Source organism: Seriola aureovittata, chromosome 19, assembly GCF_021018895.1.
Source record: "Seriola aureovittata isolate HTS-2021-v1 ecotype China chromosome 19, ASM2101889v1, whole genome shotgun sequence".
Lineage (NCBI taxonomy): Eukaryota > Metazoa > Chordata > Actinopteri > Carangiformes > Carangidae > Seriola > Seriola aureovittata.
The window spans coordinates 20,087,462-20,113,520 of record NC_079382.1 but is presented as its reverse complement, the minus strand read 5'-3'; the positions used below and the strand labels follow the sequence as shown (position 1 = coordinate 20,113,520).

At 40.1% G+C, this 26,059-nt stretch overlaps 1 protein-coding gene across 2 annotated transcripts in view; it reads right to left on the bottom strand.

Moving 5' to 3' along the window:
- The window catches only part of ankrd6b (ankyrin repeat domain 6b), a 32,755-nt gene extending 16,208 nt beyond the window's left edge, over positions 1-16,547 (bottom strand). For both annotated transcript variants that reach the window (XM_056405577.1, XM_056405578.1), the window contains exons 1-2: positions 16,378-16,547; positions 6,530-6,870 (exon numbers count right to left, since the gene is read on the bottom strand). In XM_056405577.1, the coding sequence (XP_056261552.1) occupies positions 6,530-6,655 (126 nt within the window). In that variant the 5' untranslated portion in view covers positions 6,656-6,870; positions 16,378-16,547. The remainder of the gene's footprint in view (positions 1-6,529; positions 6,871-16,377) is intronic.
- Between the last annotated feature and the right edge of the window lie 9,512 nt (positions 16,548-26,059).

The window sequence follows — 26,059 nt, the reverse complement described above, 5'->3', positions numbered from 1 at the left end:
CATGTTAGCCGGGTAGAGGATAAACCCTGCATCCTGCCACTATAAGCATCTGTGGGTGGGCACTGAGGCAAAAAGGTTACTTAACTTTGGGGAGGTTTAAAGGATCTGTTCACCCAAATTACAAAAACTAATATTTTGTACTTGCCTCCGGTCGTGTCTAGCCATGCAGACAGCTTTGTTTAGTTTTATTTGCCCACGTCAAAGATCTCTGCTTCCATCCAAATACAGTGTAAATAAATTGAATTTCATTGGTGGTACTAACAGGATTTAAATTTTTTTTTTTTTTTTTTTTAAAAGCTAGATGTATTTCCTACAGCACAGTCTATGGATTATTCGGAGTAACTAGATAAAGAACAACATGTTGCTGTTAAAGTGACGTTAGCTTTTTGCAGCCTTAATAACATGTATGTTGCAGTTGATGCTCCTGAAGCATTCGTTTTATATTAATTTACTCAGTCAATGTGAAACATTTAAGGGTATATGTATTTCTCACTATATGTTTCTAATCTTCTACCCCTCTATGTGATGTCGTAAACTGTTATATAATGAATTGATGTTGCACATGGGGTGATGTGATTTGGTTGCTGGTTTACAGCCACTGCTGTTTAAGATCTGTTCAAGGGCTAAAAAGATAGTTAAAAAAATTTCCCACAAACAAGTAAAACAAAAATAAAACAAAAAACTATTTGCATGCTATTTTTGTAACTGACACTGTGATAATGGAAAACGCAGCAGTTTGAATGCTCTCTATGTTTCCATGATATATGGGACATCAACAGCAGGAAACTTTCTTTCAGCCCCTCAAACACATCCTGAAATTTTGAGCATTACATCAAACATCCATCTCAATGTATTTCCAAGTTTAAATAAAGGTTGAATGAATGAATGAATGACAGAGCAGGATGTAGCCATACACTCAAACTTCAAACACAAGATCTAGACAATCTCTTTTAATCTGTAATTATACTGAGTAAATACAGTTTAATGACAGATCAAGTGTGTTTCCCACACAACAGCACAAACCGCATTACATGCCAGGTATTATCTCAGCGTTTGAAGGTTTGTGCTTTTATTTGGGAGCGTCTCGGCTCTGCTCTGCATTCATGTGGTTCCTGGGGTTGGGTTACACTGGGCCAGGCTTGGAGGGAAGCCACTGACCAAGCTCAGGTAAACAGCAGGTCTCAAGCTAGCAGCTCTGTTGTCTCCGGACTGACTGAAGGTCTGTTTGTGACTCTGAGGGTTTGGTTTTTCAGTGGCAGTCGGTATGTTGAGTTCACGTCCTAATGCTCTGTTGGTTTGTGTTGTGTAAATTACCCAAAAGTAAATTCTGAACATATAAAGCATATGTTCAAAGATTGTTTAACGGGAACCTCTCCTTGCAAAAGGGGAGGATTTCATCCCTATAAAAGTGAAAATATACAGTTTGAAAGATTTCTTATAATAATATCCTGTCAGTCAAACTCTGCAACTGAGAAGAAAACACCAAATCTGAAAGATTACTGACATAAACTGATCCACTAAAAATAATCTTTAATTTCTACCTTTAGTAGAAAGTAGTGCATGTAAAAGAACTTTAAAACCAGATGTTTCTCATAGATGACTGCTCTTCTCCTGGTCTTATCTCCACAGGGTTGCACCTTTGTCTTTTTATGAAAGAACCAGATGTTTTCAGATGTTTATATTTTGCAGTGATGATCCAAATAAGAGAGTTTCATGTCTATCCAAGCATTGACATGCTCCAACTGCTGGTTACCTACATTTTACATACAAACTGTGAGGCCTGTCATTTCTGGAAGCCTGGATGCTAGAAAAAAATTGCTTTTCAATAAGACATGTTTGAAGCCATGTAAACAGAGTTTCCATTCCATAGTGTGTTGACTACAGTTTAATTTTCCAACTATAAAATGTCCCAGTCAAAACACAATTCACAATTCTTTAAAGGCCTATAGAGGAGTTTTCCTGATTAATCCTCTTCTATAATCTGTGTGGGTGTGTACAGACTGTGTGTGTGGGTGTGTACAGACTTTGCCTCATTCTCGTGATAGTTTGTGTTGCATTTGTTAAGGTGGGACAACTCACAGCTTCCTCATTCTCACTGGTACATGTAGTGTCATGACCCCAGAGTGAAAACACCTGTGTGTTTTCTTAACATAAATTAAAGGGAACATTATCAAATTTATGTGTTAGAAACAGCGTGCATGCAGGTTTGATAAAAAGTATTAAGATCCCCTAACTAACTAGCTTGAAGGAAGAACATGAGATGTGTTTGAAAGCACCAGAAAAGCTAGTAAATGGACTTTGAGTTCAGATTTTTTTTTTTTTGTGTGTGTCAAACTACCATTTCCAAGGTTGAGAATGAAGCTACAAACCTAATGTATGTAACTGTTGAGATGTTCTTCTGAATTGTTCACATTGTTTCATTTGTTTTTTCTAGTTACAAATAAAAACTCAAATGAAAATCAAGCTGTTTCTCTCACTGAGCGGCTGAAACAGTCGACCTATGAACTCTCCAGATTGTAAACCCGGAGTTGATCAGGAGCTGGAAGCTAAACCATCACTCTCTTTTTCCTCCCATATTCATTACTAACCTCATCTAACGCCGTACTTAATCCTTTTGCCTTCTTTTCTTTTCATCTGATTTATGTTTTTCTTTCTCAGTCCCATTCATCATATTATCCCTACATTCCTTTTCCTGAGCGGAGGAATGTTTCATATGAAACTCTACCTCCTTTATCCCAGATTAAGCTTTTCATAATGGCGCCTTGCCAAAATACCCAAATACAGCTAGTTGGAACACAATCATGAGAGCGAGCAGTAGCACATGTCATATTGTTATAGCTGTTACAATATGATGCCATGTGTTCGTGTTCCCATGGAAAATTGGTTTGCAGTGCCAGAACAGAAAATGCAAAAACATGCAGGATGATAAAGCAGTCACACGTGAATGGTACTCAGCACTGGCTTTACATAAGTTCTCTTTTATTTCAGGCATCTGATATAGAGTATATCAATAAACTAATTATTTCAGTTTAATCAAGACAAAGTTAAACTTGTTGTTATTCCAGGAAACATGAAGCTCAAAAGAAAAACCTGTTGTTACTGTGTCTGGAGAAGCAGATTTATGACGGCCGCTCAGAGAAGAAATTCCTGTGTCTCGTCATTAGGATCATACTGCAGACTGTAAAAGGTAAACTGTGTGGAGATCTACAAGCTTTGATCTACACTGTACATGGATAGCTTAAGTTTCTCCATTATGGAGACACAGATACAGGCTGTTCACATCACTACAGGTACATTAGTCTCAAGCTGCCCAACACAGAGCCATGAAAACAATGTGAGGTCACAGGTCTGATAAAACTGTAACTGTAAACCATCTATGACAGAGATGCTGTGGACTTTAGTCTGGTAGTAACATTATACTACACAGGTTGCTAGGACGCTACAAGAATCCCCCAAAACACCTGAAACAAGACACACAACTAAAGTACCATCACACATAACATATACTCACTCTAACCCAACTCTCATGTAACCACATAACACAGGAGGTTTACTCTTTTTTACACTGGTAAAAAAGTTGTTGTAAATTGTGTACAATATATGCTATGTCACAATGGACTTCTTAACAGGTGTGCCAACAGTAACGAAGGGGTTAGAGACGGGTATTAGCATCTGACCACCTGTTATCACGTGACTTAAATTCCATAGTTGATGAACCCCATAAAATGCAGTTAAAAGCTCTGGAAACAGCTAGTAGATTTCTGTGTCAAACTGCTACTGCTACTAAACAAAAACAACTAATTTCTTCTTTTCTTTCAACATAATAAGCTGAGGTTTAAAGTCAAAACAAGAAGCAGCTATACAAGAACTTTGCTTTGCGTGTTGAGGTTTGTCACCCAGCACTGATGAGGTACTCTGCCTGTTCTCACTGAACCTCATCTAAGATCAAGGCCATTTTTGTAGTTGAGCATTAGCACTAACTGGCACAAGGGAGGATTACATCATGTCTTTGTGAACGACCTTTGAACTCTGCTGTGTTTACAGGAAATGCGAGAGCTGGGATGAAAGAATAAAGCACAGCCTCAGGGGGCTGTGTTGCCTGACTGCGTGTCTGAGTGTCACCGTGTGTGTGTGTGTGTGTGTGTGTGTGTGTGTGTGTGTGTGTGTGTGTGTGTGGCTCTTAGACTGAAAGCTGTGTCAGTGTGATCCATCTGGCCACACAGCAGTTCAGCTGTGATACTGTTAAACATCTGGGTGCATACAATACACTGGCCACTTCTGGTGGGGGTTACTCAGTGTGGAGATAGTGTGCTGGGTCAATTCACAGTCAGCTAAATTTGAGTTTCATTCACTCTCAGCTGGTGAAACCTTTGTATTTTAATATCTAGGAAGAGAAAATTAACTCACTGTACAGTACAAGGATCTGAAGTATGGTAATCTGATTGTAAATCCAGGCTTCCAAATTCTGACATTAAGGAGGTGGTAAGCATGGAGGGTTTTTAGATATTTGCTCATGTTTCAGTGTTACCAGGGAAAGGGGATAAAAACTGCCTAAAATGGAAACTGAGCAAACTCTGTGCCGTGATGAAGGAAGTAAGGAAGGAAATTATAAAAGAATTAAAAACTTTAGTACTTTAGTAATTAGGTATCAGATTGGTGCTAGTATCAAAAACTTCAAACTGATATCCGACCCATAAGATGTTCGCAAAGGAAAGCCTGCTAATCCGAGCAAATCCAACAGAAACATCTAGAAAAGAAGGTATTATCTCCTCACTGATATCACAGGCGACACAGTCATGCACAGTCAAGGTTCAGCAGCTCCAGTGCTTCTAACACTTTTCACGCTCTGTTTTGTTTCTAACTCATTTAAGAGATGCAGATGAGCCAGAGGGGGGAAAGTAAAGAAGAAAAAAAAAACACTACACTGTGGTCGATCTGATATCATCATCAGACCAATTTGCATTTTCAAATGGGTCTGGAGCCTCACTTCATTTCCACTTTCCAAGGGGTGTTATTAATGGTCACAGAGCAGAATGCCTCTGGACGCAACTGGATAGACCTACAACCAATCAGAGCAACGAAGCATGTGACACAGCGCAGAGCAGAGCCAGTTGGTAAATTAACCTTTTACCAAATCCCAAGTTGGCAGTACAGCAAACACATCTTTTCAATAAATGGTTGTGATTGGCCAAACATGTGTGAACAGGAGCGTGGCCAGAGAGAGAGCAAATAAACATGAGCTCTTAAACATATTTGGTTAGTAGCAATTATGTTGATACTGAGCACGTCAGTAAAATATTCTCAGGTGTTTCCCACTAAAATAAACAATCTTGCAATAAAATATCCGCTCATAGTCACTACAACATTACTCAACCTTTTTTGTTGCCTAACCCTAACCACAGACAGGACTGAGGATGCCAACACTCGACTACAGTGTGTCAGTCACGTGCTTTTTACACCCGCCATCCTCCCAACCACCTCCTTACAAGTCTGCTGAAGTTAATAAATGTGCTGCTGCGCTCTTTAAATAAACAATGTTACCTCTAGAAGACAGTAGTGACCCTGCAGTGAAAGGAAGGTCTGACTGATGACTCAGCCAACCAAAACCCAGAAAACGAAAGAGCTGTCCCTGCAGTCCCTGCAATTTTCACTAGACTAGACCATGAGTCACACAACTCCACAATGGAAGTAAAGTGACACCTTAAACCAAGACACTATAATACAGGCCACCAACAAGGAAGATAAAGCCAGTGAGTCAAATTGAGCAAACCAGTTGCTTCTGTAAATGAATTCACTGTGACACGATCAACAAGTCAACAATACTGTCAACAGATGTCAGTTAATTTCATATAGAACTGAACTGTAGGGATCAGTACTATAGGGGGTGTAATGAGAAACTGCTAAAAAAAACAAAAAAAAATGAAATAGGACAAATCTGTTTTAGTCCATCTTAAAGTATAGGATATCTGTCACTTTTTGACGAATCAGAACGCATCCCTATTAGTTCACAATGAGCAGCAGGTGGATTTAATGATAGTTGAGCTTTCTGAGTTTCTGTTAAAATCTGTTTTGCTTTCACACCACGAACAAAATGCACAAGAGTTGGACTGTATGCGGGCTGAGAGCCACCTTTTAAAGCAGTCTCAGTCCAGTTATTTTCCCTGCGCCAGATTTTCATTGACTGCACCAAAGAAGCAAACACACCAGAGTTGTTGGAACCAACTCACTCACTTCAGCTTCATCAAGAACGGGTCCATCTGTTGAATACAAATTTTTTTTTTTTTGGATACCTTGTCAATCACCAAATTGACTGACTGCAGTAATAGGGGAAAATTCCAGGGTCGCCCACATTATCAGAAATCCTCTGAGGAGCATGAATATCCTTATCAAAGTTCATGGTCAGTAGTTGTCAAGATAATTGTAAGTTGTTCAAGGCCAAAGTGTTAGATAGACAGACCAACTCTTCAAAAGGTAAATAACACACAAAACACAACAGTATTCATCAGCACATTCAGGTCCACACACTCACCTTGGTGACTGCTACTTTTGCACCCTTGTTGATAAGCTGGACCACATTGTCGGCTTGGCCCTTGTGTGAAGCTACGAGGAGGCGCTCGGAGAGTGCGAGGACCTCAGCCGCATCCTGCTGGCTCATGAAGCAGGGCGAGTGATGCTGCTGTCTCCAGACACAGTGCTGCAGATGGTGGGGAAGGCAGCTGTGGCGACGGTCTCCGATGCCCTCTAACTCATGGTAAGCTTCCTTTCAGACAGAGGTGTCAAACAGGAGCTGGATAGGCCGCCAGTGCTGCTGATTCTTCTGTTGCTACAAACTCCACAAACTCCCAGGATTCATCCCCTTCATCCTCTCAGCTGCAGGGAAGAGAACAGGAAACACATGCTGTGAAAACAAGCCAGCATGTGCTCCACTCATAGTAAGCTGGCAAACAGGAAAACAAGGGAATGGGTAGAGTGGATTGCCATCACCACTGTCCAGGTTGCTAAACCCATACAATCCTCATGGGATCATGTGAGCTGGACAGAAATAATCTGCAATGAGAGCCAAAAAGAGGGGTCAAATTTGGTCACAGAGTGCCTGCTGTACAGCAAAGCAAGCCGTTCACACAGTGAGCCATAAAAATAAAAAAAATCACAAGAACACAGTGCTAACTACCGTAAACAGCGTAGACACACTTCTGTGGTTTTGGTGTAACCACAGGGAAGACAGTGACTAAAAGGAAGGAGGCTGCCGCACCTCAAGTGTCTCATCTTATTTCTCATCATCATTAAATCCGTCAACTGACAGACATCCAGCTGTCATGCAACAACTCCGTCTCTACAAGCTCAGTGGAACGCATTCCTGCCTAGTTAGGCATTTCATGAATCTCCCATAGACTTCCTGTTATCTACCAGTTTGCCTCAATGTACTGTCAATGACTGCTGACATTATCTGTAACCTTCAGAAAATGACCCTGGGCACAAGTTGCTGTATAAATGTGAAAAACATCTAGGCTTTTAATAGGTAAAAGGGGTGATGCAGAGATGAAGTTTCTCTGAGACTGTTGCATCTAAGTTAAGTGTGCAACACGCACTGGCCTCTTCATGCAGGTATTTCACCAATTTGGATCAGACTATCGCAACCCATCCAAGTATTTCCAATTTGGGCTACCTTATACGTCGCAGCAATTCAGGGGGAATAACTGTACTTTTTACCCCACTAAATCTACCCGCCACTTTAGTAACTAGTTTATTTACAGATTTTAATAGATAGAACTGAATAAAGATGAAACTTCCCAAAAATATATAAAATTGCTAAAAAATCAATTCCACCTCGAACATCCACAGCAGCAAAAACCTCATTCCAAATCACAGTGACATTGTTAATAATCTGAATTACCAAAAGAAAAACCCTAAAACCTTTGTGGTACACACACCATTTGTCTAGAAAGGAGTGGTAGATCTTACAAAATAACACTATAAAAAGCAGGATGAGTGGTAAAAGGGATCATCACTCCATCACAATAAATTTTCACAGGAACATTACAGAGTCTACATGTAAGCTGACACTAACACAGGATGTGAGAGACAGTGAAAACAACATTTTCAACTCATCACTAATTGTACAGCTCCACCCCGCAGAGGAAGAGGCATGTCCCATCTGATCCCTGGAGTCTAATCTGTGATGACAGTCCCTCTAATGACTGTGTTTTTCATTACTGGAAACACAGTGGAGAATGAGACAACATGGTACAGATGACATCAATAAGACAGATTCACAGCGCTGCAGGCATACATGGCTAAATCCAGAAAGAGAAATGGATTAATTCCAAGATGTTAGCCCTTCATCTCAACTCAACCATAAAACACAGCTGTGCAGTACAGTTTCCCTGCCAAATCATTTTCACTAGACACAGTCTCAATTTTAAAACCGAACAGTTATCACACCTCTTACACCAACTCTCTGGTAAAGCAATACAAGCACTGCTTATCTGAACAAAAATTATATACCCAAAATTAAATTGTTACTGTTCTAGAAAAAACAATTATTCCAAATCAATTCACAGAGGCATAACCAAAGCAAAAAGAGTTTGTGTTTCTTTTCTCTTCTATTTATTTTGAATGAAAGTTTTGCGAGTGGGTTAGGGATAGGGTTAGACCACATCATGTGCTCATGTTGGTGCTACCAGTGGAAAAGTCAAGTCTGGAGCCCTTGCTAAATTAACATGTGCACGCAAAATGAGCCTGGTGGAGAGAAGGAGCAAACGAGACGTCCCAACACAGATACAACAACTGATAATGAGGGTGCAGGTGCAGGTGGGCAGAGACCAACTGAGCCAGTGAAGAAGGAAAAGGGCTACTTTCAAAATCCCTGGCTAACATAAAACCAGGAAGAATAGCTGCTGCAATGCAAAGGCTAATGGGAATCTTAATAAACTAACAAACAAACAAACAAACAAACAAACAGTACCCATGGTTGCAGAGCAACTAGTTGCTATAAGCGTCTCAAAGTTTGGATTCCTTCAGTGTCAGTCGTGAATAATTAAAGCAGTGGTTTAACAGACCTTGTTAGATCTCGTAACTAGATTGTAACTGAGACACTAGAACTGTAAAATACCAAATATTTCAATAAAAATGAACAAAACTGCAAAAGTACTCACAAAAACGTCAATTTCCTGCGTGTAAAAGGTATGAGAATTGGACTTTATATACAATGATTAAATCCAAAATAAAATTGGTCTTTCATGTACTGTTAAATTCAAAATGTTATTGGATAATGTGTGCCAGTCATCCCCACCAAAGACTACGACCAACTGACCAGTTATGCACAAGACAGAGGTTAACTTGTTTGTGTCGTTCCCGGTCTTTTTGGCACTGCTTGGCCTCACTGTTGCAGATGACAGCATGAGGCCTTAGTGAAAACAATAACTGCTGGATAGATTCCTATGGTGATGATGTTAGAAGCAGTTCTTTTACAAAACAACTGCTGTGTGATACTTGGATCACGTTTACACTGAATTGTGAGCTTGTGGTTTGTGTTTTCAAAAGATGGATCATTTTATATTTAAAAAAAAGTCCACTTTGCTTCTCATTTACAGTTTTTAACTCAATTTCCACCTCATATAATTGTGTTAGTACTAACATATGTAGTCAAAAAAATGCTGGAGTGAAAAGTATCCCAAATGTGTGCAGTCAAAATCTGCACCACACATGAACCTAAAATGTTAAAAAATTATGAGAAATTAAAAAGTGTTCTTTGATTTTCTTGTCGACTACCTTCATAAAATCTATAAAGAAGCCCACAAACATTGGACAAAGAACCACATTTCAAGATGACATGCAGAAGTGACCTGTGGTGTGTGCCTGACAAACTTCCTAGTAACATTCCCAACAATTTCAACTTGGACCACACAAAGTGTGGAATGCCAAAGAATGCACGAAAAAGCTTTTGCAAAAAGCATTTGAATGACTGCTTCCTGCCAGCTGAAAATGAACAAGATTAAACCAAAGGGGGGAGTTCTCTCCCCAGCTGCATTCCAGTTGATTCTCCAGAAGATCCTGCTCAGTCAGAGACCCACACACACAAAGCAGGCTCTGCTGTCGCAGTGAGGCCTCTAACACGCCGCTAGGCAACAGGGCTTTTGTGCAAACTTTTAGGAACTCAGGACTCAATTCAAAAACAAGAAATGCCAAGCCCTCGCTTTTCACATGGCTCAGGGAGGAGGCCCTGGAGAATACTTATTAACCTGCTCACTCCTGAAAAACAACCGCCTTGTCTGCAGACTCACTGCTTCGTATCTGTGTTGTTTTAATACCCGGAAAAAGTGGGAAGAGCTGAAAAGCATTTTTTCTGATATGAGTTAGAAAGAAATTATAGTGACAAAAATTACAAAGAAGAGGAAAATACAACAGCAACAGAACTGTTGATATGTTAACATTTGTGACCTCATAGATGTAGGAACTCCAGAGCATTTACAGTATGTCATCCATAACATTGTGACCAGTGACGCAATCTTATCAATAAACCCTGAGGTCACACTGTGCCCCACAATGGCTAAATGACATTTTATTTTAAGAAAATCTACTCGTTTGTCTGCTAATTAACTCCTTGTAACCCTATTAATTTTTGCTGCAAGCCACTTAGTTTCAAAAAGAAACAGGAAGCGATCGATTCCCTTTTGTTTCCAAACGTTGAAAACTCTGTAGAATCCATCCATCATGTCGAACCCAGGCACAGAGGCAAGGCCCGACCCAGCTGACTACCTAGGAAAAACAGGACTGCACACCTCCGACAGTGGATATGTATGATGTTATTGAAGTGGAAAAGACAGACAGACATCTGGTCACTTGCAAGTGCAATCAAGTGCAGGTAAGGCTGAGATCTGGGCAAAGTTAGCAATAGGACTAAGTGTTAGTAGATGCTAAGTGTTTGAATTTCAGTCCTGGATTTTATTGTGAACTGATTTTGTGTCTTCTCTGACTGAGAATTTTGTTCTTTGTCAAGTTTTGTTTCAACTCAGTCAGATCTTGCTCGCTCACTCTCCATCCACTACTGTTCAGCATATTCTCACACTTAAACATTGCATTTTTGTCTTAGTAGTGAGGCAGTATAGAAAGATTTCATAAGAGGCCAACTTGGAAACTTAAATCTTTCACTATGAGCTCATAATTCTTTGTTTGCTCACTCTCACACACACCAGCTCTCTTTCCAACCTGCAGATAGGTGCCCACTGCTTCTATCTCTCTCTGTCTCACACACACACACACACACACACACCTGTATATGGTCCAGTGTTTCCATTGTATAAATTAACAGAAGCTTTTGAATTATGAGAGGCACTGCTGAAATTTCACATAGTTTAAGTTTATCAATATTCACAACTAAACAAAAACAACAAACACTGCAACTGCTTTCCACAATGCATGAGCCGCTGACTGGAGCTAGGGGTCTAGTCTATGAGTCAAGTCAAGAAAAGTTATCTCAGGGCACTTTTCATACAGAAATGGCCTATGTGGTTTGTCCTACCGGTGTTGCTGTACCTAGCCGCCCAAGCTGGTGGACCTACACAACCAATTATATTTAGGAATACAAGGGTGACTGGGTCCACAAGCTTACTGCCAATGAGAGCGAGCAGGAGATCAATAATAGTAGGTATGTGCTCTGGAATAACAGTCACGTGCATTCAGGGTCAAAGTATAGTTTTCTCCTTGCAGGCAACGATAATTCTGGCACGAGCAGAACTATTCCGTGTGATGAAATTGATTGAACAAAGATTAAGGTGCGTGCGCAGCTGTTTGAGTTCCATGTGCAGCTCCTCTACATTGCCGTGCGTGAATCTCATTTGCTCTCACAGATTTTGCCAGTATAATGCCATCATAGGCTTTTCCTTTTATACTACAGATGCAAAGGATCAGTGAGATGACAATATGACAAGAGTGTAAGGTCCCCCACCACCCTTTCCTCTATCCGCAGATTTCACTCAAATCTCAGCCATCTGTCTTTTCTGCACCAGTTATGGACAAAGTGCCAAAACCAGGTTAGAACAATCCTTTGACCCACTCACTAATCCCAAGATTTGTTTCAGTGATAGCTCACTGCAGCAGTGAAGCAGAGAGATCTGTGCTGACTGGGGCATTTATGATGGACAAAAGTTACCATAAATACTCCAGAGAATGCAGGAAAGATATTTACAACTATATTATCAGTTTAATCACAGTTTTGTGTAGAGACATGGCAGGCTGACATGCTGTTGGCTAATCCTGAGGTCAATGCTGGAAATAAACCGTCTGTCATCCATGTGACAGCTGAGCCAGATGTGATAGCCATCTAAATAAACAGTACAGATGTCAACCTACACAAGGCTAAAAATAACATGTAAAGCCTTTTAGTACAACTCTATAAGTCACGGGACACTTCAACGACTTGCTTTTACCAACAGGAAAAGACCAAAACAAACCAGTTACACAATTTGGGACATTGTAAATGACCGTGAAAAGGCCAACATGACTGACCCTGAGCCGAACCAAAACATAATTTCTAAATTCTTGTCCGAAACAGGCCCAACCCAGCAGGTCCCAGCGGGTCACAACGGGCTTGGGTTGGGTAGAGAGAGAGTGAGAAAGAAAGAAAGAAAGAAAGAAAGAAAGAAAGAAAGAAAGAAAGAAAGAAAGAAAGAAAGAAAGAAAGAAAGGGCAAAGGGGCTGAGCAAATCAATGTGCTATAATGTCTACAATGAATCAACGACGCAAAACACTACACTAGAGATCTTTTATGTGATCATGAGAAATGAAAAAATATTTCTTACACACAAATTACAGACTGTGGTGGATGAAAGAACAGGAATGGGACAGGTTATTTGACTACGGTTGGTGTTGTCTCAGATGAATAAAAAAATGGAAAAATGCTAGAACGGGTTACCGGATTTACTTTAGTGGCTGTTGGGTAAGTAAAGTCTATGTGTGGGACACACTATCTTCCATTTTAATGTAAACCCAGAACCAGTCCCAGACACCCAGCCCTCCTGATAGCCACCTATTCTGCTAAGCATATATTCGTAAGATGCTATTTTAACCATTGCACGAACCTATTATTTCAGTTCTGGAGCCACTGTTTACTTCTTCCAATGTCTTAAAATAACTCAACAGCCTGTTATTATACCAACAATAATAACAGAAAATGCACACTTGTTTGGTATTCAGGACCGGTCCCCCAGTAAACATGACTGATACCTGGGGCAGCTGTGGCTCAGGATGTGGAGCAGGTAAATCACCTATCACAGGGTTGGCAGTTTTTTTCCCAGCTCCTCCAGTCCGCAAATATAAATGTCCTTAAGTAAGACACAGAACCCCAAATTTCCCCCAATGTATCATCTATGTGAGTGTGTGATAGAAAAGCCCTGTATGTATAGAAAAAGCACTGTGAATGGGTGAATGTGGCTTGTAGTGTAAAGCAGTTTGAGCGGTCAATAAGACTCACAAATACAAGTGACACGCTCACACTGTCGAGCCCTGGCATCCATACACCAACCCCCCTCCCCACCCCAATTCTTTAATCCTCTGCACTGAAAAAACTTAGTGAAAGCAGATGCAGAGTCTGAGAAACAGCGAGAGACTGCGCATGACCGTTGAGTTCATTGTTTCGAGGCAACAAAGGGTTAAGTGGCATTTAGAGCCCCTGCAAGGCAAAAGACTAAATAAAGCTCCTTTTCTTATGCTACAGAGATATTCACTTGCAGGTCCAGTGCCTCACTGGGAAGCAGTGCTATGACAAACAGTGTGCTAATCCCAGGATTTGTCCTATTATACTGCCACCTGAGGCTGGGTTTAAAATTCTAATGTGTAAATCTGATTACAAAGTGATATTATCTCCTTAAAATACATTACAGGATCAATATTATAAATCTAATATGCTATAGAGGTACTACAAAAATTAATGTGATGGCTTTTACATTGATTTTCACACACAAAGTACAATGGGACTTAGCAGATCTCAGCGTCTGTACTTGCACTTGGCAGCAAACGCTCATAATGGACACCATCTCACCATCTGACGGACAAATCTAATAATCACCTCTCATTCAGTGTCAAGTTTCTGGATCCTGTAAAATGTGCCCCCAACCACACACCCCCGCCCTGTGGCCCATTAAGACTCATTATGTGCCCATTATGCACCTGGTGACCTCTGACCTCGTCAGCACTGTGCTGTGCTGATCACCCCCCCCTGGGGACATGAGCAGATGGACACATGGATGAGGATGTTGTTTGTACTCTAACTGCATGGATGCATTCATCAGCTTCACACAGAGCACACACTGCAAGGCAGCATTACATGTCTCTGTATTCAGGTAGAAAGTGTCCATCTCCAAATTATGTAATATTCTTAGGAACTAAAGGTTTTTGTAAAAATAAAGACATGTTTTTTTTGCTTATGTGAAAATCACAGGGAATTGAAAAGCGCAGGGGTTGAGCAAACAGAAACTGGGAGTCAGGGAAGATGGAGAAATCATCAGAACAATACATCCAATCTTGAGGTGGATGGACTACAACAACAGAAGACCACGTCAGGTTTCACTCCTGTCAGTCAAGAACAAAACGGGACAGTTGAAGCCTGGAAAAACGTGGTCTGATGAGTCTGGATTTCTGAAATCAATCAATCACTATGTTTGAATGCTACATCTTATCTGAGTATTGTTTCTGACTATGTGCATCTCTTTATGGCTGCAGTTTACCATCTTCTTATGACTACTTCCTGCAGGAAAATGCACCATGTCACAAAGTAAAAGTTGTCTCAAACTGGTTTAATGAACAGTGAGTTTAGTGAACTTCAGTGGCCTCCCTCAGTCACCACAATCCAGTACAACACCTTTGCAATGTGGTAGAACAGGAGATTGGCAGCTTGACTGTGGAGCTGACAAATCTGCACAAATAATGTGATGCAATCATGTTGACATGGAGCAGAGTCTCAAAGGAAGGTTTCCAACAAATTGTGAAATTCCATGCCACAAAGTACTGTGGTTGTTTTGAGAGCAAAGGGAGGCTCTACTCAGTATTAGTGTGCTGTTCCTAATAAAGTGTCCAGTGAGCGTATATAGTTGTCATATAATAGAAAGTGAAAACTCAAGCTTTACATTATCTCACTAGGTCCACCTCTCCAGAGGGAAGTCACCTTAAAGAATCCTTGTTGTACAGGGAATCCCTGCAGGCTCACTTGACCCTTACATCACCCTGAATACACTGACCCCCAATAAACAAATCCCATTCATATTAATTCACATCATCAAAGTTATTTATTACTTCCTGACAACAACAGCTCTTCTGCCTTCTCTGTGTAAGTTTACGTACAGTGCTACACGTTGTCATTGTAACACATCACTGACCAGCCTTTCTTAATAAGCTCATATCTTTAACTGTTAAATACCCTCAATGTGAACCCTTGTAGATTTAAATATTTAGGTTAAGCCTGAGGCTAAGTTCCATGGTGTGGAGAGGATTTAATCTAAGCCTACTTTATATCACATTTCCTTGGCATTATTTTTTCCGGGGCTGTAGCTCCATTTGCATAAGATACAGCACTAGCTATCCATTGTCCTGATTAATTTTTCACTTGCTTAATTTATTGTTATTTTCAGACATAGTTCTGAGTCTTGACCAAAACCTGCCCTTTAATTAGTGATACATTTTGTAGGAATATGATGTTGTGTAACAGCAGTAACTCCCTAATGGGGAATTACTTGAGCATAATGAAAACACTGAGGGAATATCTTGGCAAGTGCACTCAGTAGTGAGCAGCACAGACACATAAATGCAGCAGCTTTCTTAGAGAGTTATTTCAAATTATTATTATTTTATTTGAAGAAAATGGCCAAATAAATAGTTGCATTTGTTTGACAAACATACTAGGGATCACACACAGTGATTTATATTACATTGTGGAGGTCAAGGAGGCGTGGAAGACGTTTAAAAGTGTTGTATTTAATTAAATAAAGTCACTATAAACTCAAATATAGTTACAACTATATAGGCTAACAAGTTATTGTAATATTTTAAGTATATTCCCGCGGCTTGTCGTTAAGGAGTTAAGGGGAGGAGGCACTGCAGAAGCAGCAGTGATAAAAGAAAGAATATATTTATGATGAGATCGTGATAAATTCACTAAAACATGACGGTTACATAAAAAGTAAGGTAACAAACAGTTAGCGTTAGCTAACTAGCTAACATTATTTGAATTTCGAACGGACGTTAATTAAAGTCAGCAGAATCTCAACAGACGTCGTCACCTCCAACGTACGTAGTACAAAATAAACCATTCGTTTAAACCCAGATATCTCATATTTAAATTAAAAAAAAAACACACACACAAACAAAATAAAGAAAGAGGCTTACCTCGAAAACAAACTGTCGCACAAAGTGTCCACTCCGACGAAGACGCTTGTTAGCTAGTCCGACCGTCCCGTACTGAGCATGTTGTTGTTTGAGGGGAAACTACAAAGTGAAAACCACACACGGTCTCTGCTGCTGCCGCTTCCCTCTCCGTCCCATTTACATGTCAACAGACTGTCGCTACGTTCAAATGAGGGGAGGAAGAAGAAGACACTGGCCAGTTACAGTTCAGGTTCCTCCTCCAGCGAAATTAACCCCCTGCTCAAAACTATTGCCCACTTTTGACTTACTTGGCTGCTGAGCCGAGTAAATAAGCCATGTGTGTGTGTCCAATATTTAGACACGTGAAACAAGCTTTCATTTTAAAGCCTAAAAAAGATCTTAATAGAGTCAATTCTGGCAAGTAAACTGCTATATAACCCCTTAGTACTGTCTTAAAAGTAAATTAATCAACAAAATGCAGCTCAAATACGATGAGAACAACTCAGACAGAATATTTAAAGGGATATTTCAGTAATTTAATATTGCAATTAAATGAAAAAAATGACCGTTTAAGAAATACTGACTTTTATTCTGTATGTGTCAAAGTAAAATCCCACATTTCCCATAATTCAACTTGACACTACATGCATACATGCATCCATACTATCTTATAATTGTACCTACACTATACTACTAAACTATGTAATCAAAGTATATCTTTTTTTGCAGTTGTATACAAAAAGCGAGGTACTTTGTTTCCACTGAAATAAAATGATGAATACAGACATTTTAAGTATACTTAAATTTGGCACTTGTCAAGTGTAGGTGACACTACAGACTCGAAACCTAGAAGAATTATTATGTATAACTGATTGAATGAATAGCTCAGGAAAGAAAGTGAGCAATCCATGATATCGCTGATGTCTTTAAAACTTCATGCCGTAAGTTTATAACACATACTCTCCATTACACAGTTGTAGCCCCCCCCCCCCCGATCAAGCTAAGATGACCCCTGCAATTATCACCAGGAGAGAGGCCTCCACTCCCCCTTTTAAAGAATCTGAACAGGAACAGCATCTCCAAACACCGCGCCTTGGGGGCATCCAGGAAGTACTTGTAAAGGTGAAGAAGGGCATCACAAGCAAATCTAGGTTTGTGAAATGCAAGATAATGAAAGCCCTTGACAATCAGCTGTTCCTTAAAACAGGTAATAAGGCTCTTAACTGATTTCAACAAATTGCTTTAGCCTTACTACTACATGCCTGCTGTTTTAAGAAATGCCATAATTAGTTTGAACTTGCTGCTGTCATTTGTTACGGGAAGGTTTGTCTCACATTTTTTGTATTCAAGATTTATAGTATTTTGTATTTAATTCAAGAATGGTGACATTTGAACAAGTCGCTGTTCTGCGACTCTGTCTCACTCTCTCTCTCTCTCTCTCTCTTTCTGCACCTACAGTACCGGCCCCCAAGCTGCAGAGATCAGAGTGTGGCCCCCCCATCCTGAGGAAGAAGGGTGTGTCTCCAGCAACCTGGATGTTTCATTCCTCTTCTCTTTGTGCTCTTCTTCATCTGCTGTCAGACTAAGACAATAGCTCTCCAAAGAATGGAACTAGACACTGGAGAAGGGCAGAATATATGCAGCGAAACTGTCGCTTCACGATTCTGTTGTGATTCCTCCGCGCACGCCGACACGCTCTCTTCAGCCGTATAGAAACAGCATTGTCTCATCCCGTGAGTCGGTGGAACGAGAGCTGATCTAAACTGTGTCGCACTCACCTCGGGGCTCGTTCCGATCCATCCACAATGCAAAGAGCCACGGGAAACCCATATAATATGCTTGCAAGTATTGATTTCAGAGCGAGAGGATAAAGCAAAGGACTGGGGGACAAGTCTCGCTTATGTGAAGGGTATGGGGAAAAGTAGATTCTGAGAGTCGATGAAGATGAAGATTCTGTGGCAAAGTTTAGTAACAACTCGGTGCCTTTAGATAAAGATTCTCTGTGTGTTGTGTTATAATTATAGACTATAGACGGCGCTTAATTCTAATCAATGAATAATTCAGTAACATATAAAAACCTAATATAAATTGATACATAAAATTTTAATTTCAGGAATGAATGAATAAAATCTAATTAATAGCACACACAACTCCCACCACCCCATGTCAGCTGGCCGGGCAGAGCTCCTGCTGCTGCTCTGTGGGATGGACAAAACATCCTATCTCCTGCTCCACACTGAACATCAAGGCAATGGATTGACATCAACCTTTGCATATAACTCTTGCAAAGTCTCCAAAATGTTTTCCTTTTTCTTATGTGGCTTACAAAAACAAAACAAAAAACATCATTTTAATGCAAATGTATATGCACAGCTGCACATTTCTGTTAAACACAAAATTACAGCAGGAAGTTAAGGCAGCTCAAATGCAATTTTAGTTCATGTCAAGAAGCAGAGTGTTGTTTTAGAGCAAAGACTCCTGAAACCTGATCGGCGTTATCTTTTGACCCGGTGCTCCCACATAAAGCCCCGAGTCATTTGTCAGCTGATGTCAACGGCTTTAGGTGAAAGCGCTTTTCTTGGCCACTTCACTGCCTCTGATCGTTGATGATCAGCGGAGAACTTCTGAACAAAAGCAGTGAAGACGTTCTCATTTCTCTTGTCTCAAGTTGCAGAGCAGAAATCTGATTCTACATGACGCCACAGCTTTCATGTTTTGGGCTCTCAAGTTTTGCGAGAAGAAAACTTTCTCAAAGTGTTTTTCTGCCATTGAGGGAAAATAACGTCACCCTCTCTGGAATGTGATACTTCATGTCAAATCTGCTAGTCAACAAAACTCTCTCACAAATTTGGATAAAGCTTGAAACTCGAGGAGGACAGACAGTCACATGTCACCATTGTTTGCACTCACTGAGCGCTTTATTAGGAGCACCAGACTAATACTGGGTCGGGCCTCATGGAGATGTTATGGCTTCACTTTGGGGTTTTGCTGTTCCTTCCTTCCTCCACATTTGGTCTTGGATTGCTGTATCTCAAGTCTTTTCGTGCTCTTGCAAACCTTCCTGCAGTTGCACCTGTCCTTGCAACACTTCCCCTCTCCACCCACTCCAGTCTTTCCTGGAGGTTCTCATCTTTCCAGAGACACCACAATTAAATTAAAATGTATTGTGTAATGGGGTGTTTCTTTGGTTTACAGGCTCACACACAGAATCTGACCGGGGACTATTGCGGCATCTCTCTCTCCTTTATTTCCTGGCATCTTTCCACCTTAACGATCTAATTAAGACACATTAAAGTGTAAGACCGAGGGCTAAATTATAATTGAGTGTGAAACAGGCTTGAAAACAGCTGACAAAGAAGTTCCAAAATGGCTTTGCTGCTGGGTTGCTGCAGGGCCTTAATTGGCCACTTGGTTTGCGTCTGCCTGGGGCCAGCTAATGCCTGCATGATGAGCTCCCATAAATCTGACAGAGCTGTATTTTGCGTTTGAGCAAAGGAATGTCCAGATGTTGAGTTCAGGGGAAATCCAGTCAGCAGCGTTCACCTGAACAGGTCTGTTCTGTTGTTTGCTCGTGCATACGTCAGTTAATGTTTCAGTTTTTATTGCTGTTTAGAAGTTTATGTGCGAGCAAAGACATATTGAAATTAAATATCTAAGTCCTTTTGATGAGGTTGAATTCATATTAGAATGATGAGAAACAAAATAAGTCACAAAGTTAAAAAATAAACCAGACTTTACCTGAGACTGTATCACTGTGATATCAGTCTTCAAGAGTCTGGTAACCACATAGTGCCATCCTGTGGTGAGATGAGTGAGTGACATCATTAAAATAATTAAAAAAAAAATCCTTCCCCTCTGAAATATAGTGGAGTAGAAGTATGACACCAAAAAATGGAAATAATCAAGTAAACTTCAATTTGCCATTTGCCATCCATTTGCACTCTTATTTATCACAATCATACAAAATGAATGTGCAACTTTCATCATCCCTGAGTAATTTTCCACTGTGCAATAATCATATTTTACTCCACTGTAAACATATTTGCACTGAGACACTTTATATTTATCTTTTTATATTAGGATTGTGTTGAATGTGTGTGAAGCTTTTTCTTTTTTTTAATAGTGTTTTAAACCCTACTGTTGTTCTTGTCTGTGGTTCCCCGACGGCAGAACAAGCTCCCGAATACTACACACTCTCTGTCTTCAAGAATCTCTTGAAGACTCATCTCCCCTGAGAGCGCCTCCTCTCCTAACACCTCTAACACCCTAACATCCCTAACTAGCACTTACTATGCACATTCAGTGCACTGCTGTACCTCATCTCCTTGCACTTATTAAAAAGATGTAGCACTTAGTTTTTACACCCAGGTCTCCTACTGTGCTGAAGCTTCAGTGAGGTCCCTCACTTCTAAGTCACTTTGGATAAAAGCATCTGCCAAATGACTAAATGTAATATAATATACCAACCATGAAACATACGAGAATGCATGTAAAAAGAAGAATGTACAATATATGAGATTTCTAAGACACAGAGGAGAAAAAGAAGTAGAGAATAAATATAAAACATGCAAAAATAGATTAATAAGTAGTTTGAGGTCTAATAAGAAGCAACATTATCTCAAGAAGCTGGAATAGCTTGAAAGAATGATACGCAAGGAACATGGAAAGTGCTCAACAGTATAATTAAAAAAGAGAATTGATGAAGAGATAAAAAAAGAGAAAAATTAAACAATATTATCATAAATGATAAGAAAGAAATTGCAAATTAATTAGATATAATTTAGCAAATGAGATTGTGGAGCCGATAAACAAGGAGGAGAAGACATTAATGATATGTAAACTGTAGAAAGTGTTGATGGAAGGAAATACTAACAAAAATTAAGAATAAAAAATCCACAGACTGGACTGAAACTGATACGTTGTTAGTTAAAAATATTTGTGAAACCTCTGACACATATCTGTAATCAATCCTTTCAAACAGGAATATTCCCTAATTTAATATGTATAAAAATTAATAAGGATCGAAATGAACTGAACTAAATCAGTTCAGGAGTAGCACTCATAATTTAGTTGTATTTTGTACTGTACAATGACATTAAAGGCTTTTTAATCAAAAACTGTAGCTAAACTCAGTAGTTGAGTAAATGTATTTCGACACTTAAAGCCACTGAGAATAACCTTTGGCATTTCCATTATCCTCCCCATTTTTGTTTTCCACATCTTTAACCTTTATTTATTCCCGGAAATGTTGGCTCAACGCATTTGCCAAAAGGCATTACACTAGCTATTGTGAGGCGTGAAGGGAAGGAAAGAACAACATCCCTGAATTTCTTTTTCTACTCCAAGTCATTTGGATCCAAACCAGCAACAACATGATTTTTCTGAAAAACAACCTGAAAATGTGACTCATAATCTGACATCCTGAATCATTTGAAAGCGCCAGCAGAGGTCTCGCCACTGACAGATACACTGATGTTTCTTTTTTATTGCATCACTCCACCGCATCTTTCCTCATCAGCGTTTCCCGGCACATGCAACAGTAACTGATTGGATGCTTGATACGGAGTGACAGTCTTTTTTTTTTTTTTTGCCCATTATGCTTTGTGTGTCACACATCAACACATGCTCAGGGACAGAGGCTGTCTGCAAAATGTTAGAGAAATGTACTTCTGCAGTCAGCCGTGACATTCCAGACTTCCTCTCTCTTTTCCCACTGACAGGTTTCCTTTTGTACACTTTTTAAATCATTAAGTGGATGTCAAGGGGGAAATAAAGGTATGATGAAAGGGTCCATTTCATCTGCTTTCTTGTTGTTCTACTGACAATGAATTAGTAACTGATTCTGCAAGTTCATAGAATATTTTGATAGACATTTTTCATCACAGTTTTTTCTATCTGATTGCGGGTTCCAGCTGTGAATCTGAAAACGTCTCCTGTCACAATAAGCCTGTCTCTCTGCTGTTCATCTCTAAGAAGAAATCGTACAATATTACACGATCCGCATTCAAATTCCAGGGTGGATTTTCTGCCAGTTGCACAAGAGGATTTAGACGAGACACAGCTAGGACTACTCGAGCAAAACCAGCAGATGTCAGCAGAATACAACGTCGAATAATCTGAGGCATCAGATGGAGTATGGTTGAGTTGATTCAGGTGTTTAATTAATGCTTGTATGGTTTGTGGTTCATGGTATGGAACCTAGAGTAGCCTTAAAAACAATAATCAGTGTTTCTTGTTTTATATTCCATGCAACGGTCACAATCTTCATCAGTCATTTTTCACCATTTAATGCAAGTATGAAACTTCAGTCCCATGATGCAAAGTGGTTGTATCTCTGGTGACAGATGTGAACGTCCTCCTTGATCTTGCTCCAGGTCGTCCACCGACTGCCGGTTCATGTCATTTGACCCCTTTAAAACCATTCAACCATTCAAGCAACTTAAAGCTACAAGAACCACTGCAACCACATGGTTATCATTGTGACCATGATGATTAAAATCCCCTGAATGTAACAAAGAAGTCATTTTAATCCACACCATGACGGTTCTCTGACTTTTACCATGATGGTTTTGCACCTATATCTAAACAAACCTTAACCACTGCAATGCAACATCTCAAAACAGTTTCATTTCTGGTGAAGCAATGCTGTCATATTGATGGTGCTGTCAGATCAGACAACACACATTTTGTTGTATAATTTAGCACAGACAATCATCACCAACTCTGCGGTTCTCTTTCTCTCAGAATAACAACTTTGCTGCTGTGTTGCATGTCTGAAATACGCCAACACACACTTACACACTTAAGCAAACGTTGACTCACACTTCTCTTTATACCATTTTGGAAGCAGTATTCAGCGTGTATCCCAAGTGTATCCCACAATTTACCACTGTCTACAAGTCAAGTTGGTGGAGGTTGGGTGCCTGTTACTGGCGGTAAGAGAAAATATGGTTTAAAACTACACATCACAGAATTCTGGGGGCAGTGAAACTAATTTTAATAAAGAAGTCAGGCAATAATTGTCCTTTTTCCATGATACTGTGAGAAACCGGGATCTGATTTAATGCTGCACACAGCTTGAGTCTGCAAACAGCAGGGCGCATTGAAAGGAGTTTAAACGGCTATGTTTATTGATAGGGCCTAAACACCCTCCAATGCGAGGCCCCTCTTAAACTGTTATGTTGATTGCTATTATTAGGGCCTTTTGGATTAATCAGATTGATATCATATATGATCAGTCTAATCTAAAAAACAACCAACATTCAGTTATAGTCTTAGCACCACCTACTGGCAACAGGAAATGACATGTTTTACACTTTCACGTCCTCCTCCTAGCAGGTTGACCAGATTCACCTCTAGTTTGGTCAGAAAAGCCTGAAAAAGACGTTCGTGATGCTTATTTAGTCAAGTTTATGAGTTTTCATTGAACGCCGTCGCCATGGCTGCACAGCAGATTTTAATAGTTCAGCATGAAAAAGGTCGCGCCACCTACTGGCAAGGACAGGAAATATAACCATATAATTGCAATTTACTCCTGCAGTTAACCAGATCCACAACATAATGCATGTTTGGTGCATGTAGTGCCACATTAGCAGAGAAAAGGAAGTGATACAAGATGTGAAAAAATAAAGTTTAACTCGGTTTGTTAATTGTCGGCACTCCATTCAACTCCTGAACGCACATTTGATCATCTGATTGTAACTGTAATACCGTATGGTTGAGTCTATATATTTGCTCATTATGTTGAAATGAAATAAAACAACAAAACTTTGTCTCAGTGTTTGTCTAAGTGAGCTCGGATAAACCTCCGCACACATTTGCAGTCTCAGTGCACGCTTGAGCAGTTTGTGGAAGTAACCAAACATGTGTGAGTAGAAACTCGACGACTCCCAAACACTGCAAGTGTGGATATCTCATCAACCTCATCTCCAGTAGCAGCAGGCGGCTGTTAGCAGTGAGAAAACACAGACAAACCCAGTGTAAACTAGATTCCCAGCACCATGCCCGTCTTTCTCAGGAGTCGGTGAAAACCAAAACAAAGACTAATCAGCTGGACAGAAACACAAGTTCCAAAGGAATGATAATGCTGTTTGTTAACGTGTTCAGCATCGCCACCATTTCAGCTTACTGCGCTGGTACACCCTGAGGACAGGACTCCCCCAGAGAAGAAGACTGATGGTGTATGACATCATTATGACATCATATGTGACATATGTGTGGGGAATATTACACTGAATGAACACCAAAACCAGCTGTTTGTTAACACCAGACCAAACCCACTCACAGCATTCAAGAGTTCAAAGAGGAAGAAAATGTCATTACTGACTGGAGGAGGATCAAGGAGGACAGTCACGTCATTGAACACAGATCCTAGTTCCTTCACTATAATCTGTATGGGACAACCATACAATAGAAGATAATCATAATATTTTGCACGGTTTTTACTCTTTTGTGAGTGATAAATTGATTTTAATGAAGCTTTAGTGAACGACTTAAGAAAGTCTCTTGTCGCTGACCTCAGTCGATATTATAATACATTTCTAAATGATCTCTCCTTAGTGAAACAGTGGGACGTGACATGAGTAATGACTAAATTACAGAAACCATTCTCTTTTACTAAACCGACGAAGGCAAAAATAGGGAAGTTCATTAATGAAAAAACTACTGAGCAAGCACAAAAGCCAAATCAAGCTGTGATCAGTCTGCAAGTCCACATTCGCGCCGTGTTTGTATGCGCAGAACAAGTCTTCGGTGCAAGTGAGGACATCATGAACATAATCAAAGTTGTGGGGCCACAGGAGGAATTGTCTCACTAGATTTGAGCAGCAGTAGGGCTCGATATGCTCACAGTCTTCAAAGCTGCTGATTCTCAGTTCTGGCAGTTTGTATCCCTCACATGCGAACTCCAGCTGAGAGCAGAGTATTGGATTTGGCCCGTAACTGAAGTGTCATTCTCTTGATTTACATCAGGCTACTTCCCAGTGTACTCCATTAGCTTTTTTGTGTTGTCTAAAAGACTGACAAACAGATCTGACACTAAAAACTGGCTGTGGGAACGTCCTCACCAAACTTCCTCCCCTGTCCTCTTCGGACTTACAACTTTGTGTTTGCAGATTGATTGCTGCTAAAAGGAATAGGTCAGCACTTTGTGAGATGTGCGGATTGATATCATCCTCATGTTTGTGTGTTAATGTACAGGGCTGGAGTCGGGACATGTTGGCTTAGGTTAGCATAAGCACACAGCAACGATGATGTAAGTCATGAAGACGTCACTGGTCATCATCTTTTTCCCTGACAGGACTTAACATTCAGATTGAGCTCCCGTGCCGATGAGAGCCTAGATCAGGGCATCAAATAAGGGTTGTTATTAATGTCTACCGAGCAATGATTTAAAATGCAAAATTTTAATAAAAAACATACCAAAAACCCCAGATCTGGGTCATGCTCAGTTCATACCAGATCCTTTTCCTTCCTGTACAAATCCGACCACACTAACCAGAGGCACTGGCTTTACACACACAGGGATTTGCAAAACTATTTATATCGCATTTCCTTTTTGGCTTTTCAGAGAAATTTGTGTGAATGTTTATTAATTCATCCCAGACACAACATATTACGAGCCACAGTGCTGAGTCCCTTTTAGGACAAAGTACTCAAGGATCTGCCAGTGGGTATAAACCACAGCCAGACATATTAGAGTATG